The following is a 17,403-nucleotide window of genomic DNA, read 5'->3' on the forward strand; positions in this document are numbered from 1 at the left end:
TAATAGGGAGATATGCTGCTGCCTGAATTAAATAATGAGTGGAAAATACTCAGCACAGTGTTAACACATAGAGTGGAATAAATGTATTTATCAGCACTGAATGTGAACTTATTAATGTGGAAAAATACAGCTAATAATACCATGTTTTGATACTATCAATAGATCAAAATCATTAACAATTACATTGATACAAATCAACACATCCATTGATTTTTAATATCTAAAAATATATATTAAAACAGCCCAGTACCACTGAACACTTAGTTTTAGGTACACTTATTGGCCTTTACATTAAGTCCAATTACAATCTCCCTTGTAAAAATATCTAGGTTGTTAACAAATCAAGCACCTACATTTTAAGTAATTTTACCAAGCAATATGCTTCAAACACTAGTACCAAGTATATGCAAATTGAAGACACTTCTAGAAGATATAAATTTAAAAATACATTCTCATATATAACACACATGCCTTTGTAAAAACAGACACCAAAACTAAAGCACAAAGTAATATGACACCCAACAGATACGAGGTTGAACTAGACTCCTTTTAAGCTCTATGAATCTGTATACCCAGCCAAAAAAGGATACTGTATGTGATATTCAAATAGTATCGGCCAGCTGGTAATGTTGGGTGTAAATCACTTTTCCTTTCTATAAGACGATATAACTTGCGAAAAGTAGGTAATGCTGCAGTACGCATCCAAACAATAAAATCCTCATTTATGAATCCATTATTATCTTGGTCCGAATCTAGCATGTAAACTGGTTTAAGCCAGTTCACAGGCTTTGTTGTACCTTAAAAGGAATGGGGAAGGGATGAGGAGATAAAATATTACATTGTGCAATTTAAGTGGCAGGGAAACAAATAAATTTGGATAATAAATAGGGGTTTATTCAAAAGAAGCTTTGCTGCAATTTTAAAATATTAAAACTGAAATGCTTGTAAGACACCACAGAAACTGAATTCATAATTAAAAGTATACATTTCCTTTAGAATTTTAGTACATTACAACATTTAACTAACTTGGTATAAAGCTGACGAAAGAAAAATGTTTTTCAAAGCATAAACTTCAAGATTCTAAAAACAGAAAATTTAAAATACTTCATTAAAACTCCTAATTTATGGCTGGGTGCAGTGGCTCACACCTGTAATCTCAGCACTTTGGGAGGCCGAGGTGGGCAGATCACAACGTCAAGAGAAACCCGTTCCCTACTAAAAATACAAAAAAATTTTAGTAGAACGTGGTGGCATGTGCCTGTAGTCCCAGCTACTTGGGACGCTGAGGCAAAAGGTTCACTTGAACCTGAGAGGCAGAGGTTGCAGTGAGCCAAGATCGCACTACTGAACTCCAGTCTGGCCACAGAGTGAGACTCCATCTGATACAAAAAACAAAAACAAAAAACTCCTAGATTTTTTTTTTTTTTAAGGGATATTAGGAATGTTTTACCTTTAAATCGTTCTTCTAGGTTGTTGTCTCCTCCAGGGGGATTTCTGAATTTCACATTTTTATCTGTCCACCAAGCAATACCTTTCTTTTTCAAAGCGATTGGCATAGGGTAAGAATCATTGCCAATGAGAAACAATTCTAATGTATCTAAACACAAGAAAAGGAAGACATTACTAAACATCTCTTGAAAACTCATGGCATATGCTTAACTCTATGAGAAATAAAGATCTGATATTTGCTTCCAAAAGTGGTTGTGACAGAGTAGGCATATGATATACATCTGTTATTGATTCCTATGTGGACTAACTATGGTAACTTCCTAATTCTAGAAGGACTTCTCTCCTCTTAACAGAGTTCTAATTCACTTACCCATATGGCTAGCTGACTAAGATCAAATGTTTTAATATTAACCCAACTATAATTGCAAGGTAAATCTGCCTTTCCTTCCTTCCTTTCAATAATGCATCTCTAATAGCTTCTTGCTGATCTATTTCTCTGCCTACATTGTGTAATACAACAGCCACTAGGCACACGGGGCTACGGAGTCCTTGAAATATGGATGGTCCAAATGAGTATGTTCTGTAGGTGTACAATACGCATCAGATATCAAAGACTTAGTACAAAAAATTAGAATATGAAGCATCTCAACTTTTATATAGTATTATATGCTGAAATGGTAATACCTTGGATATACTGTGTATTACTAAGATGTATTACTAAAATTAATTTCACTTGTTTCTTTACACAGTTTCAAATATGACTATTAGAAAATTTAAAATTACCTACAGGACTTTCATTTACAGCTCACATTATATTTCTATCAGAGAGTGCTGCTCTAAATGATCAACTATAGCTCCTTTTCAATGATAAAAATAAAGTCAGTAGGAAGGTTAGCCTGACTTTTACTTAAAGTTATATGAAATATGAAGATTAGGAGAATGTTTCTGCTTCTTTCTTCTCAGAGACAGAAATCCATCCTAAAATATAAGTATGCTCAAAACAAAATCACAAAGTATTATAATACCCCATTCAATACTCTTAAATGTTTGGGTTTCTCAATTTTATTCGTGTTTACTAAATTATCAAATCTGTAATGAAATTATGCAAACTGTCCTAATTATATATGTCTATATTTGTATCTATATCATACCATTAAACATGCTGTTGGCAATAGCTCCACAAGGAGCAATTGGTTTGTCTTCATTTCTTCGATAAGGCTCACATTCCTTACTGGGATTCTGGTTTTTAGAAGGAAAAGAGGAGAGAAATTATTATCCAGACCTCTAGGAGAACTATAAGCTATCCCTAAATTACTGATTAAGAATTCAACACCTTTATTTTTCTCACTTGTAATACATAGGTCTGCAATGTAAGTAGGCTATAAATAACCCCACATTTAAATATTCAAAATGTATTCTTAACATTACCGTCTTACCTTTTTAATATAACCTTTACTTGCATATGCTTTGTCATATACACATGTATCAAATAAACATCTTTTTGATTTTCTTATCACAGAAACATTACCACAAAGGATTTTCCGCCCAAGAAAAATTAAGAAATGGTCTATTGCCAATCCAGTGTGATATAACAAAGAAAATCTTAAATGGGAACTAAAGAGACTAGAGGGTCTAGCTCCTTGGACAATTCCTTTCATTCAGCTGGGCCTCCCAAAATAAACCTGTCCAACCTTACAAACTCAAATGTTGTGATGTGGGGTTAAATCCTATATATAAGAAAGGAAGGAAGGAGTCTAGTGCAGATTCCTAGAAAATACTGATCTTTAAATTACACACGAAAAACAAAAGTGCTGACAAGGCAGAACATTTGCCTGTGCTCCAGATTTGGTTTTGACTTAGTCCCTACTAAGGATCTCAAAGAGATGTGGCAGTTATGGGATTCAACTAGAGATGGTATCAAGTCTGAGGTTAAGTGTCTGAGCTAGGACCTTCTGCCACATTAAGCAATGTCTCAGAACACATAAACTTACCAAGACAATCTCAATTTGAAATTAAGGAGACCCTAATTAGACCTCTTAGAACTACTTCATTACCAGCTAACCTTCACTTGTATCTGTATTCTCCACGTCTGCACTGGAAAAAAGCACTCATGTCAATGGAAAAGATAAGAAAGGAAGATAAGCTAAGGAAGCCTGTGGCAGGTATCTCATAGTCTCTTCAATATTTGACTTTTCAGCTTTTTGTTCCCTACTCCATCTGTATTGATAAAGCTATGAATGGCAAATATATCTGCCAGCCACTAAATTCTTAAGGAAGTTTTAAAAAAATGGAAAATATTATTTGCCACCTATGTGTCAGATACTGAACTAAACAATGCTAGGTACTTTGCATTAATTGGCTTACAAAAGCCATTTGATGTGGGCCGGGTGCAGTGGCTCATGCCTGTAATTCCAGCACTTTGGGAGGCCAAGGCAGGAGGATCCCTTGAGTCCAGGTGTTCAAGATCAGCCTGGGCAACATGTGAAACCCCATCTCTACAAGAATACAAAAAATTAGCTGGGCATGGTGGCGTGCACCTTTAGTCTCAACTACTTGGGAGGCTGAGGTGGGTGGTTTGCTTGAGTCCAAGAGGCAAGGGTTGCAGTGAGGGGAGATCATGTCATTGCACTCCAGCTGGGTGACAAAGTCAACCCTGTCTCAAAAAAAAAAAAAGCTATTTGATGAGTACCTAATATGTAGCATGTACCATACTAGGTGTTAAAAACAGAAAAATGAAAATAATACATCCCTACTTTTAAGCAACTCCAAATATATAGAGAAAGCAGATCCTTATGAAACCAACTATCATACGAAGTAAGAGCCATGATGAATATGTCTATATTCATTCAGCAAATATTTATTATATGCCTTCCATGTGCAAGCACTAGCCAGGCACTTGGTAAATAGTGATTTTAAAAAGTCATGTTCCCAGAGTTCATGAGCTTACAGTATAGCTGGAAAGAAAGACAACAGATAAGCAAACATGCAATTACAAATTACAATAAGTGTTATGAAGTTGTGTGAGTATTTAATGGAAAGAGAACAGGAGGAGCTGCTTTACAATCTATGCTTGACAATGGAGTAGGTATCATTTAAGTTAAGACATATAAAAAGAGCAGGAGCCAGCCACATGAAAGAAGACATAAGAGAGTTGTAAGCAAAGAAAACAGCACATGCCACTAAAGAACTTATTTCTGTGAAGGTAATGGTGAATGTAGCTGGAGCAGGCCAAGAGGGAGGATGATATGTGATGATACTACAGGATTACACATAGCTCAGATCACTTGGAGATTTTACTCCAAGTGCTAATATGACCCCTGAAAGATTTTAGGTAGGGAAATGATATTTATACTTTTTAAAAACATCACTACAGCTGCTATGAGGAGAATGGCCTGGAAAGAAGGGGCAGGACTGGATGATGTGAGACACAATTTGTTTATCAAAGCAAAAAGTGATAGTGACTTGGAACAAAAACCAAATGAAATAAATATGTAAAGAAGCATATTTTTCCATCGAAGGGCATTCAGAAAAGCAGCAGGCCTTAAGAAGGAAGACAAGACCTCCAGTGAAAGAGTAAAAATGACATTCTAAGCAAACGAAATGCTAAATGGCAAGATGAGCAGATTACTTGTGTTACAAGGCATGGTTAGGGAGCAGCAAACAAGGCCCAAGGCAGCCAGGCCTTGTTTAATATATTAAACATAGTATATAAGATAATGAAGCTGATGCCAGATTGTAAAGGGTCTTACACATAACGCCTGGCCCTTTATAGAAAAAGTTGATCAATTCCTGGTCTGGCCTAAAATCCTGGCTTACAGCTTACAAGAAAACAATCAGTTTCAGTTTCCTTTACCCTCAATGAAGAGAGCACGTATATAAATAAAATAACTGTAAATCAGCCACGGTTTCTGGGGTTTTGGAATACACAAAATCTATAATCCCAACATACACATTCGGTAAGGTTTAGAAACTCGGTATATCTCACAGTACATCAACTTCTCTGGATTTTAGCACTAACAACTGGATCCTATGGAATAAACCCCACATAGATTCAAAATATCATAGGCCTAACCATAACCCTGTGTATACCAAGGAATCTTTAAGGAGACTGGTATTGCTTAAAATCCCATGAATCAGTGTCAGATACAGTAAGTTTCTCTTCATATATCTGGCTTGTTAACTTGCTTGTTCTTTGTTCTTAAGATCAACTTCCTTGTACTTTCCTGCTCCTAGTTACCTACTCTATAAACTACCCGTCTCGCCACAATGGCCCTTCCCACCACTGTAACCCACACCCCTCCTCTGTTTATTAAAGCCAATTGGGGTTAGTTTAGATTGTGCAGTCTGACCGCATCAGAACGGGTATAAGACACAGAAGCAAGGACCAGCTGTGTTAGTGATAAAAACCCTTTCCCTCCTTTGTTCAATGTGCTCTTGACATCATGACTGATGCAGGGAGCACCCTTCTGCAGAAGTAAATTGCCTTGATGACAAACTTTTTGCCTAAGTGCTCGTTTCCTTTGTGACTCCAAGCTCTTATTTCCAACATCAGGAACTGATGATCAGCAATAGAACCAATTAGGATAACCTAGAACAGTTATATTTTACACTTACCAGACCCATGCTGCTCACAATAGAGTCCTAAATTGTATTCTAAGAGATTCACCAATTCTAAGAAATCCTAAATTGCTCTGGGCCTCCGAATGTTTGCTGCATTGGCAACAGTAACATAAAATACTTAGGGCTGGGTGTGGTGGCTCACACCTGTAATCCCAGCACTTTGGGGGGCAGAGGCAGGTGGATTACCTGAGGTCCAGAGATTGAGACCAACCAGGCCAACAGGGCAAACTCTGTCTCTACTGAAAATACAAAAATTAGCCAGGCATGGTGGTGCATGACTGGTATCCCAGCTACTCAGGAGGCTGAGGCAGGAGAATCATTTGAATCTGGGAGGTAGAGGTAGCAGTGAGTCAAGATCATGCCACTGTGCTCCAGCCTTCAAGACGAAGTGAGCTGCCGTCCCCCATCCCGCCACTGAAAAAACTTAGGCATTAGCCATTACTACGGAAAACTGAACAACAGTAAAGAAACTAAGATCCCCTAGTCCACAGATTTCCAAACCAGGCTGGGCATCAGTGTATCTGTGCAAATTCCAGGAAAAATACTTTAACTAAAAATCCTCACTATACAAACTATAAATTACAGCACTTTAATTTCATCCTAAACAATTCTAACTGAATAGATACTACATATTCTTATTTTATAGATACCATATTTTAATATTTATCATTTTACTTACAAGCAAAGCACTAGAATCTCCATTCAATTGACTATCATCTCGTGATTTCACATAACGACGATGGTTTTGATAGAAATTAGACAGTCCATAATACATAAACACATTGCCCTAGAGAAACAGGAAAAAAATTTCATGTAAAAACTTCTGTATAAATGTATTGCATGTGTACATCAAAGCTATGTAATTTGAACTTTATTAGTTTATAATTTGTGATAGGTAGTGGGGGGTAAATTCTACCAGTACTTAGCAATCTAAAATGGCAAAACAACAAATAAGATCAAAGAAAGTATGTTACAAAAATCCACAAGTAAACTTTAAAACTATCCTTAAAGATGTCAAAGAAGTACTATTTACATTTAGAAAGAATCTTCAAGGACTCTATTAGCCTACTTTGAGCTACCTTCAATTTAAAATTTTCTCTAATTCAAACTGATCTTCACCTAGTTAGTATCAACTTCTCAGAGAGATAATGGTCAAACTAGGTTTTTTTCCCCCAAAGACTGGAGTCTTGCTATGTTGCCCAGGCTGGCCCTGAATTCCCCAGCTGGAGCTATTCTCTTGCCTCTGTCCCTAAAAGCTGGGAGGTGTGCATTACAGGCTTTTAGTACAACATCCAGCTGAAACTTTCATTTTTTTGTACAAGTGAATTCTGAACTTGAATTGGGATATAATAAATTCCTCAATAGGACACTATGTAATATTATGAGTTAATAAACTACTAATTAGTAGACTTTCTATGATAATGAGCCACTTCATAGTAATCAAGAAAGGTACTTCGATATATTTAACAGAGCCAACATTAAAATATCCTGGGAAAGAAGTGTATACATTACAGTATTTAGAAGATGCTAAGAAGCCATCTTAAATGATTAACATTTTTAGAAGTAGCATACATTAAGCTATTTTCTCCTTTCTGGTTGCTACCTCTATTTTCTATATTCTTATCCTTAATTAAAAGTAATTCAGTAACATTATAAGTATACTTCATTTGATTTGCTGTTTTCATATACACTATCATTTATTTAATGCTTGACTTTCAATGTCAAACCATGCAAATTTTCCCATTTCTATATAAAGAAAATATTTACATAGAAACCTTTTTGTGGAAGGGAGGGAATATCAAAGTTACATCACAGAAATGGAGGCAATGAATATTCTTTTTTAAAAGGAAGTATTACCTCAAGATTCAGCACAGTAAATTGTTAACCAAAAAAAAGATTCTTTGAATGAATACTGAGACAAAATAACCTAACTGAAATTCCCCGAAAACAGTTTAGTCCAATGCAACATGGGAGCTTATGAAGAAACACACAATTCACAAGAGAATGAATTTGAGGTTGACTGTCTTTGCAAAAAACAAGTTCTGAAGTGTTTTTTGAATGGGAGAGAAAACTAATGGAGCTTCTCTATCACTACTAGTCTCCCCTTTCCTCAATTCTGACTGTTCTGACAAAAGCAGAACTTATTGCATCTTTTTGTTGTTGTTGTTGTTGTTGCTGTTGTTGTTGTTGTTTTTGAGATGAAATGTCGCTTTTGTCCAGGCTGGAGTGCAATGGTGCAATCTTTCCACTTGAATCAGGTTCAAGCGATTTTCTTGCCTCAGCCTCCCAAGTAGCTGGAATTAGAGGCGCCTGCCACCATGTCTGGCTAATTTTTACATTTTTAGTAGAGACAAGGTTTCAACATGTTGGCCAGGCTGGTCTCAAACTCCTAACCTCAGGTGATCCGCCCACCTCTGCCTCTGAAAGTGCTGGCATGAGCCACCACCAAGCCCAGCCAACTTATTGCATTTTTATTGTATGACCATCACATTGAGAAATCATGGACTTGTAAAGATGCTTTAAATATCTAATCTCTGCTGAAACCAAGTTAAATAATTATATTTGCCTTCTACCAAATTTGTTTTCATGTTTTATTCAAAGGCAGCATTATCCTGTCCTTTATCTCAGCGCAAGAGCATCTATAACCACTAGATGGCAACCAACTACTAGGGACTATTAACGTCATCACTTTAGAAAATCTTATGTGCAGAAAATCTAAAAAGTTGACATGTATTAATGCAGTTTTGCTCTCTAAAGAATAATTATTTTAAGCTCAATTTTCAGGAACAGGAGAGTAAAAGAGGTCTTTTCATGCCTTTTTTGAACGTCTATGTCCTTTGGCATGTGCTTAGAATGGCAGATCAGTGTAAATGCAAACAGATGGATTTCTAACTACTTATAAAAATATAAATGATCGATAAGGTTTTAATAAGTGTTTGCATTTTTTATAATGCTTCATGTATCATAAAAATAATTCAATTAAGTAATGGGAGAATTAGTATTTATTAACTGAAGTAAAGCTTGCTTTAGTATTTTAAGTATGCAAAACTATTTGAGCAATAATTTTGAAAATACAAGTATATATAACTTGATATAAAATTTATTTGTACATTCAAAATTATCTAGTAAAAGGAAAAAAATGCAAGGTCTTAAATTTTGTCTACAAAGTACTAACTAAAATAAAACATTCAAATAAACATATTTAATTAACAGACAGCAAAGTCCAACAGCCAAACATATAAAACAATCTCCCTCAAAAGCCTATGAACTCCAGCAAATTAAAGTGACTTCTCTATAAAAAGAAAATACCTAGAGTAAAAGACATTTAGGACCATACCAGTATTTTTTAAAGCACGGCTTTTCTAGAACATTACTTGGAAACACAGACCTCAAATGACTTTTCCAGTGTGAAGTTGATGGTACAAATGCAAGGTGTCACATCCGGAGATAAACATTTATTGCAGGGACTGGAAGGCTCTGTTCCGGTATAATCAATCTGCAAGAGAAAAATATAACTAAGCACTTCCTTAGAGAAAGTGGATATCTAAAACACTCTGAAATAACTTGCTATTAAAAGAAAAATTAAGTCCAATGAAGCAACCTAGAGCCCAGACAAAAACTGTTTTTAAGGTCATTTGTTTTAACAGTGTGAGTCAGTAAAAACTGAAAAGGGTCCTTTGTTGTTCTACTGGCTGATCTTTCCAAGTAGTCTTCTCTTCTTTTTATCAAAGAAATATATTTATATATATAAAATTCAAAACTGCATGATAAATATTAATAGCTAAAACATCTAAACTATTAAAATACTACATTAACAGAGATTGATAAATCAGCTTTTCCTCTTAAATCTTTCAATCTTAAATACTTCTCAGCCACCTCAGGTTTCCATGATACACTTTTGAAAAAATTAGGTTATCAAGAGCTACTATTCCAACACCTGGTCTTGAATTTGTCTGTCTTGGGTTCCTGGCAAGCAGCTTCATGCTTGGAATTTCCCAGGTGATAAAAAGTATCTTGTTATTCATAAGCCCCTTGATTCACACCAGGGTTTCTATTAACAAGATGGCTCAAAATAGCAGCTAGTCACCAGAAAGACTTATTGTGTGATTAGGGGCCTTTGGCCCAGCCCAACCTCTTAGGAGGAAAGTGGGGCTAAAAATTTAGTTCAATCAATTAGACAATGTTCAATCAATCAAGCCTACATCATGAAGTCCCAAAAGAAACTCTAGACACTGAAGTGAAGGACAGCTTTCTGGTTGGTGATCCACTGATGTGCTGGGAGGGTTATGTGCTCTAAGTATACAGGGAGAGGGCTAAAAGCTCTGCATTCAGGACGCTCTAGACATTGCTATATGTGTCTTCTAGGAACCCCTCTGAAAAGATAGTCAGTTGGTCAGAAATATGGGTGACCTGGAGATCCCTGAACTTGCAAATGGCATCTGAAGTAAGGGAAATCTTATGGAGAGGTAGTGAGAAGGGTCTGGGAACCCCCTGGATTTGGAGCCAGTTGACAAGTAGTCTAGGGTGGCCTGGGAACTTGACTTGCAGCTGGTGTCTGAAGTGGAGGACGGTCTTGTTGAGGACCATGCCCTTCAAACTGTGGAATCTGACACTAATTCAGGGTGGTTAGTGCCAGATTTGAATTGCAGTATACTGGTTGATGTCAGAAGATCTGGCCTGATGGCTAAATTGAAAGCCTTTTTTTTCCCCACCGCTATAAACATTTTTAAATAGACTACTTTTTCTAGTTTAAGGTTCACAGCAAAATTGAACCAAGTACAGAGTTCCTATATACCCTCGGCCTCTGACACACATAAAACTTCCCCCACTATCAACATCTCAAACCACAGTGGTACATTGCTAGAACTGACGAACCTACACTGACACATCACCATCATCCAAAGCCCACAGTTCACATTACGGTTCACACTTGGTGTATATTCTATGGATTTTGACAATGTATAATGAGTATCCACCATTTCATTATCATACAGAATAGTCTCTGCCCTAAAAAAAAAAAAAAATTCTGTACTCTATTTATCCCTCTCCCTGCTAACCCCTGGAAAGGACTGATCTTTTTACTGTCTCTATAGTTTTGTCTTTTCCACAATGTTATATATGAAATCATATATCTTTTCATGGGTTTATAGTTCATTTATTTTTAGCAATAAATAATACCCACTGTCTAGATGTGCGACAGTTTATTGATTTGTACATCTACTAAAGGATATCTTGGTTGCTTCCAAGTTATCAAAATTATGAATAAAGCTTTTAAACATCCATGTGCAGGTTTTGTGTGGACATGTTTTCAGCCCACTTAGGTAAACACAAGGTGTGCGATTGCTGGGTCATATAGTAAGAGTATGTTTCCTTTTGTAAGAAACTGCCGAATTGACTTCCAAAGGAGCTGTACCATTTTGCATTCCATCATAATTCCTGTTGCTCCACAGCATTTGTTGGTGTCAGTTTTGCATTTTCACCATTCCACTGGTATGTGGTAACATGTCATTGTTGTTGCAACTTACAATTCTCTATTGATATATGATGTTGAGCTTTTTTATATGCTTACTTGCCACCTGAATGTTATGAACTGAATGTTTGTCACCCCTCAAATGTCCTGTGTTGAAGCTCTAACCCCCAGTATAATGGTATTTAGAGAAGGAGCCTTTGGGAGGTAATCAGATTTAGGTGAGGTCATGATGGTGGAGCCCCTATGATGGGATTGGTGTGCTTGCGAGAAGAGGAAAAAAGACCTCTCAATCTCTCAGTCTCTATCATCTGAGGACAAAGGAAGAAGGCAGCCATCTACAAGCCTGTAAAGGGCCCTCATGAGGAGCTGAATCTACCAGTACCTTCACCTTGGACTTCCCAGCTCCAGAATTACAAGAAATAAATGTTGGTTGCTTAATGCACCCAATGGAAGGTATCACCCAGCTGATTAAGACACTGTATATCCTCCTTGGTAAGGTGTAACATTTAGTTGCTTTTTAAAAATCATACATTTGCTTAACAAAACTTGGTTTTGTCAAATTCCAATATAACCTCCTGTGGAAAGACTTTCCATCAAAGCTTATTTGTTTACCGATGAAATTGTTCAGAGAAAATTTTCTTTCACTGCAAAATCTAACAAGAGCTAGTCATATAACTAAAACAAATAAAATAAAATCACAAGTCTCCTAAATGAAGAGAGGCAAAGCCTATGTAATCTTTCCCTAGACCTGTTAGGCCACAGCTATGTATCCGGGGCCTATTCATAAATAATTTGCCACTAAAATACCAACTTTTAGGAAGTTGGAGAGATGAAAGAAAAGACCAGTCAGAAAAACGAACTATATTTTAAAATCTCTGTACATTTTCTCCGTCTAAGACTAATCTAAACATTTAAAAAAAGTTGCCAGCTGAACCTGTTCCCATATCGTACACTTTTGAACACAAGCCTCTCAAATCACTCTCTTTAGAATTAGTTTCTAGGGCAAAATCTTCAAGAGAACTCATCAGCTGTGATTCAGCAAAGAAATATATTCTTTATTTAACTGAACAAAAATAATCTGATGGAATTTGAAATCTAATAAATTACGCAACAGTATAATAAAACAATACAACATTTTACTGGAACCAAGAGTAATCACTGAATATTACACATGAACAAAATCAAAGATAGCTATAACATTCTCATCACAATCCGATTACAACTTTTTTAAATGTACAAAAAAAATACATGTCTCTTGATGCCATGAAAATCTGAAAGGACTGTTTAAAAAAATCATTATCATTAATATATTAAGCCTATGTGTAAGGCAATGACATTAGGTACAAGATACATACAAAAGCAATTATACGTTACAGTTTACACAGCTTTTTCCTTCACACACATATTTCATCTGACCCTGACCAAAATCATATAATGTTATCTCCATTTTATATAAAAAGAACACATTCAGAAACTTGTCCAAAGTCCTAGCTAGCGCTAGGCTGAAACCAAAGACTTCTGACTCTAGGCCTTACGTTCCTTCTACTAAACTGTTTTTTCCCCAGAAATAGCCCCATTTGCCCTCTAGCAGACTACTTTATCAAAGATAACATATAAATACCAAGAAAACTACCATAAAATGCTAAGTGCCAAACTGGATGGCATAGAGCAATAATAAATAGATGGGCCAGTACTTCTTCTTTCTTACTGAGAAGCAGCAAAGATTTGAACAGGGTCATAAAAGAAAGACGGAAGAAAAAGAGGTGGCATATGGAGAAGAAAGAGATGGAAAGCACGAGGCATATTTAAGAACAACAGCATAAACATTTTGGATTTATGGAGAGTTTTCATGTCGGAAGGAGAAATGAGACAGCTAAGAAGGTAAACTGGAGCCAAAATTATATACTGTATTTCACTGACTACTGTTTATTGAATGTATACTAAGTGCTAGGCATTATAAGCACTTAATACACATCATCTCATTTTAAAAATAAAATTACCCTGGCAAACTTTGTTTTTATTTTTCTTAAACTAGGAAACTGTCATCTAGCAATATTCCCAGATCATCCAGCCTAGTAATTCTAGCAAAAGTTTGAACCAGCCGTGCCTGTTGTCAACATCTATTCCCTTTCATGAAATGGACATGTCCTTTCTGACATATAAACTCGGGAGTTTCAGATTATAAGAATGAAGAGAAACCTCTGATGGATCATTGTAACTTCTTTTGTTGTTATTGTTGTTAAGCTGCCTTGCATTTACAATTCCAAGTTTTGTGAAACTGTCCATTGTGAGTTTTGGAAGGACGCAAGGCTCCACCTCCCATTTCAGACCAAGGGAGAGAGGGGTTCTTCCTCTCCATAAACCCAGGGTAGCCAGTGTAAAGGTACAAGAGCTAGACTCAGCAATCAGACCCTCCCACATAAACCAGTGAATCCTGGGAAACCAAGTGTGGGTGAGATTAAATGAGCAGTCACAGCAGTGGTCTTGCAAGAAAAATTCAACAGCAGCTGTGGCATCTGCATCAGACTGTTCATACTTTCAAAACTCCCTGACTTCTCACTTGCCTTCAAACCTGATTCTCTACACTCCCATCCATTTTGTGTGGGAGTTACCCAATCCTCCTTTAATACTTTCTTTCCTGTCTAAGCTACCCAGAGCTGGTTACTGCTGCTGACAATAAAGCCTCAGAAAGCTAAGTAACCCTGAGTGTTAAAATGTCCTGCAGGAAATAAGGGACTTAAGAGAGTTCTGAGGAGAATATAATGAAATATTTGCATATAAACAGATTATAAAAGAGTTTAGGAAATGGGACTTTCATTTCTTTCTGAATGCCCATCATGATGTAATCATGCACCTAATATTTATGAGTACCTCTATGGTCCTGGCAATGAGGATTCAGCCTAGCACCTGATCTCTTGGAGTTCAGTATCTAACACTGAAAACAACAATAAAATAGAATGGATATTTTGATTTAAAAAAAAAAAGTGCCAGCAGCATAGAAATACAACCTAGTCTAGTGGTCAGCAAATTTCCCCACCAGAGCTGCTGAGTAGATGTTAAACAGGAATAGTTCAAAGAGAGACTATATTCTTGACTGAGGGCGTGGCACATTGATATAGTTTCGTATCTGTCACCACACAAATATCAGGTGAAACTGTGATCCTCAGTATTGGAAGGGGGGCCTGTTGGGAGGTGATGGGATTATGGCTGAGGTTTTCTCATGAATGGTTCAGCACCAACCACATTGTGCTGTCCTCGTGATAGTTAAGTTCTCATGAAATCTGGTTGTTTAAAAGTGTGTGACACCTGCTCGCTCACACCCACTCTTTCTTGTTCCTGCTTTCACCATGTGACATGACTGCTCCCCCTTTGCTTTCCACTATGATTGGAAGCTTCCTGAAGCCTCCCCAGGATGTCAAAAGGAAGCCAAGTATATGTCAGCGCCATGCTTCCTATAAAGTCTGCAGAACTATGAGCCAATTAAACCTCTTTTCTTTATAAATTACCTAGTCTCAGCTATTTATTTTTAACAATGTAAGCACAGCTTAAAACACACAATAGACCAAAAAGTATAAATTTGAGACTTTAAAGTTCCAAATGAGAGACAAAAATCTGAAAATCAGAGGGTCTCCAATTATCTCATTTCTCATACTATTTATACAAATGTATAAAACAACTTGCAAAACAATTGGCAACCAGTAATAAAAATTTAGGTCTCAGAAAAAGAAGGGTGGAACAAGATTGCAGAGTAGAAGCTAAAGGAATAGCTTTTGAGATCTTGAGCCAATATAAGCCAGAGCAGTGTGGCTTTAAAGCTCAGGTAACAGAAGGTGGATAGAGCTATGGAGAAGACCATTACAACACTACTCTAGAATTTCTAAATAAACAGTAGCATTGAAACCTTCAGCAGATCGTACCTTTCCCAAAGATACTGGCACTGAGGTACAGAAACACCAGAAGTAACAAAGAAGCTTGTTCCAGTGACAATAGGTATAGCAGACATAAGCCAGGGGCTAGGAAGATCATGACATTATTAGCCCTACTCTAGGTGACTAAAGCAGGTAACTTTAGTTTTATAAGTCATATCAATGCCACTGGTGTTACAGCACAGAAGCAAAGTTCTCTGCTCTGTCACTGAGAAATCTCAGGCTAAAAGAGAAGGCCGTAAGAGTTGAACAGTTGTCCATGTTCTTGCCTAAGAGGAAGTAACGTAAGCTACATTGCTTCCTACCTAAGACTAAAAAATGAGTGATATCATTTTAAGTTTTCCACAAAGGTCACTATTATTGTAAACTAAGCAACATGTATAATCCAGACCCTGATAAGAGAGAAAGTAGATATGGATATTGAGAGTGAGAGAAGGGTACACAATAAAGCAGCACAGTATCCTGGAATACTGAACAATATTTTTTAAAGTACTTAAAATGGGCCATGAGCAGTGGCTCACACCTGTAATCTTAACTCTTTGGGAGGCTGAGGCAGGCAGATCATTTGAGGTCAGGAGTTCAAGACCTGCCTGGCCAACATGGCAAAAATCCACCTCTACTAAAAATACAAAAAAATTAGTTGGGCATGGTGGTGCATGCCTGTAATCCCATCTACTTGGAGGCTGAGGCAGGAGAACTGCTTGAACCCCGGTGGCAGATACTACAATGATCCAAGATTGCACCACTGCACTGCAGCCTGGGCAACAGAGCGAGACTCTGTCTCAAAAAGGAAAAAAAGGTACTTAAAATGCTTCCTTTTTATTAACTAGATAATATATCAGTGTAGGAAAACACCCTCCCCCTAAATACAGATGAGCAAACAACACCAGATTAACCTAATTTCTCTAAAAAGCAATGATGACTGGGGTTTCGTCATCAGATAAAAGTGGGTAACAAATAAACAACCATATTTAAATTACTTCAAACCTCAGAAAACTCATCTCTAGTTCTTTTTGTAAATATCAGTTCAAAAAGAATAATAAGCTTAGTTCTAAACTTATAGCTACAAAAAAACTATTTACATCCTAAAAATTCTGAGTCATATAAAATCTATTTTGTTTCTATAAATTAGAGACTCTAATGGGAATCATAGGCAAAGTTTTACTTCTAATCCACTCAGTAAGTCACAATCTCAAAGTTGGAAATGATAAATGGATGAGGTAATACATAATGTAAATTGTCTTCGAAAAAAGAAGAGCAATAGCAAAGCCAGTAATTATTTCCCAAATACTTACTCCATGCCAGAACTCTTCTTAGTCTCTTTTATATGAAGAAAGTAAGAGTCAGATGTTAAGTGACTGTTCAAGACCATACAACTGGTATGTGACTACATTCGCTTTCTAGCACTGCTGTAGCAATTTACCACAAACTGGATGTGTTAGATCAAGAAAAGTTCATTCTCTCACAGTTCTGGAAGCCAAAAGTCTAAATTTAAGGTTGTCAGCAGGGCCAGACTCCCTCTGAGACTCTGGGTAGAAAACATCCTTGCCTCTTCCTAGCTTCTGGCAGCGGCCAGCAATCCTTGCAGTTCTTTGGCTTGAAGTTTCATTACTCCATTTTTGCCTCCGCTGTTACGTGGCATTCTGTCTATGTCTCCCTATTCAGACCACCTTATTTCCATGTCTGTTTCCTTCTTATAAGCACACCAGTCATACTGGATACAGGCCCCCCCTAATGACCTCATCTTAACTTTGCTACATCTATAGGGACCCCATTTCCAAATAAGGTCACATTCACAGATATCAGGAGTCAGGATTTTAACATATCTTGTGGGGTAACACAAACCAACCCATAACAGTAACAGAATCCGATCTGCCTAGCTCAAAGTTGCTGTTCTTTCCATTAACCCACACTGCTGCATTTCATTATCTTAAATAA

The 17,403-nt window shown here is 36.8% G+C and overlaps 1 protein-coding gene across 1 annotated transcript in view; it reads right to left on the minus strand.

The window, feature by feature from the left end:
• TMEM30A (transmembrane protein 30A) overlaps nucleotides 1-17,403 on the minus strand; it is a 35,782-nt gene that overhangs the window by 5,555 nt on the left and 12,824 nt on the right. Inside the window, exons 2-6 of the mRNA XM_002746737.7 lie at nucleotides 9,458-9,565; nucleotides 6,749-6,856; nucleotides 2,601-2,688; nucleotides 1,451-1,597; nucleotides 591-797 (exon numbers count right to left, since the gene is read on the minus strand). Of these exons, the coding sequence (XP_002746783.2) occupies nucleotides 591-797; nucleotides 1,451-1,597; nucleotides 2,601-2,688; nucleotides 6,749-6,856; nucleotides 9,458-9,565 (658 nt within the window). The remainder of the gene's footprint in view (nucleotides 1-590; nucleotides 798-1,450; nucleotides 1,598-2,600; nucleotides 2,689-6,748; nucleotides 6,857-9,457; nucleotides 9,566-17,403) is intronic.

The sequence above is a fragment of the Callithrix jacchus genome, chromosome 4, assembly GCF_049354715.1.
Source record: "Callithrix jacchus isolate 240 chromosome 4, calJac240_pri, whole genome shotgun sequence".
In the NCBI taxonomy this organism is placed as follows: Eukaryota; Metazoa; Chordata; class Mammalia; order Primates; family Cebidae; genus Callithrix; species Callithrix jacchus.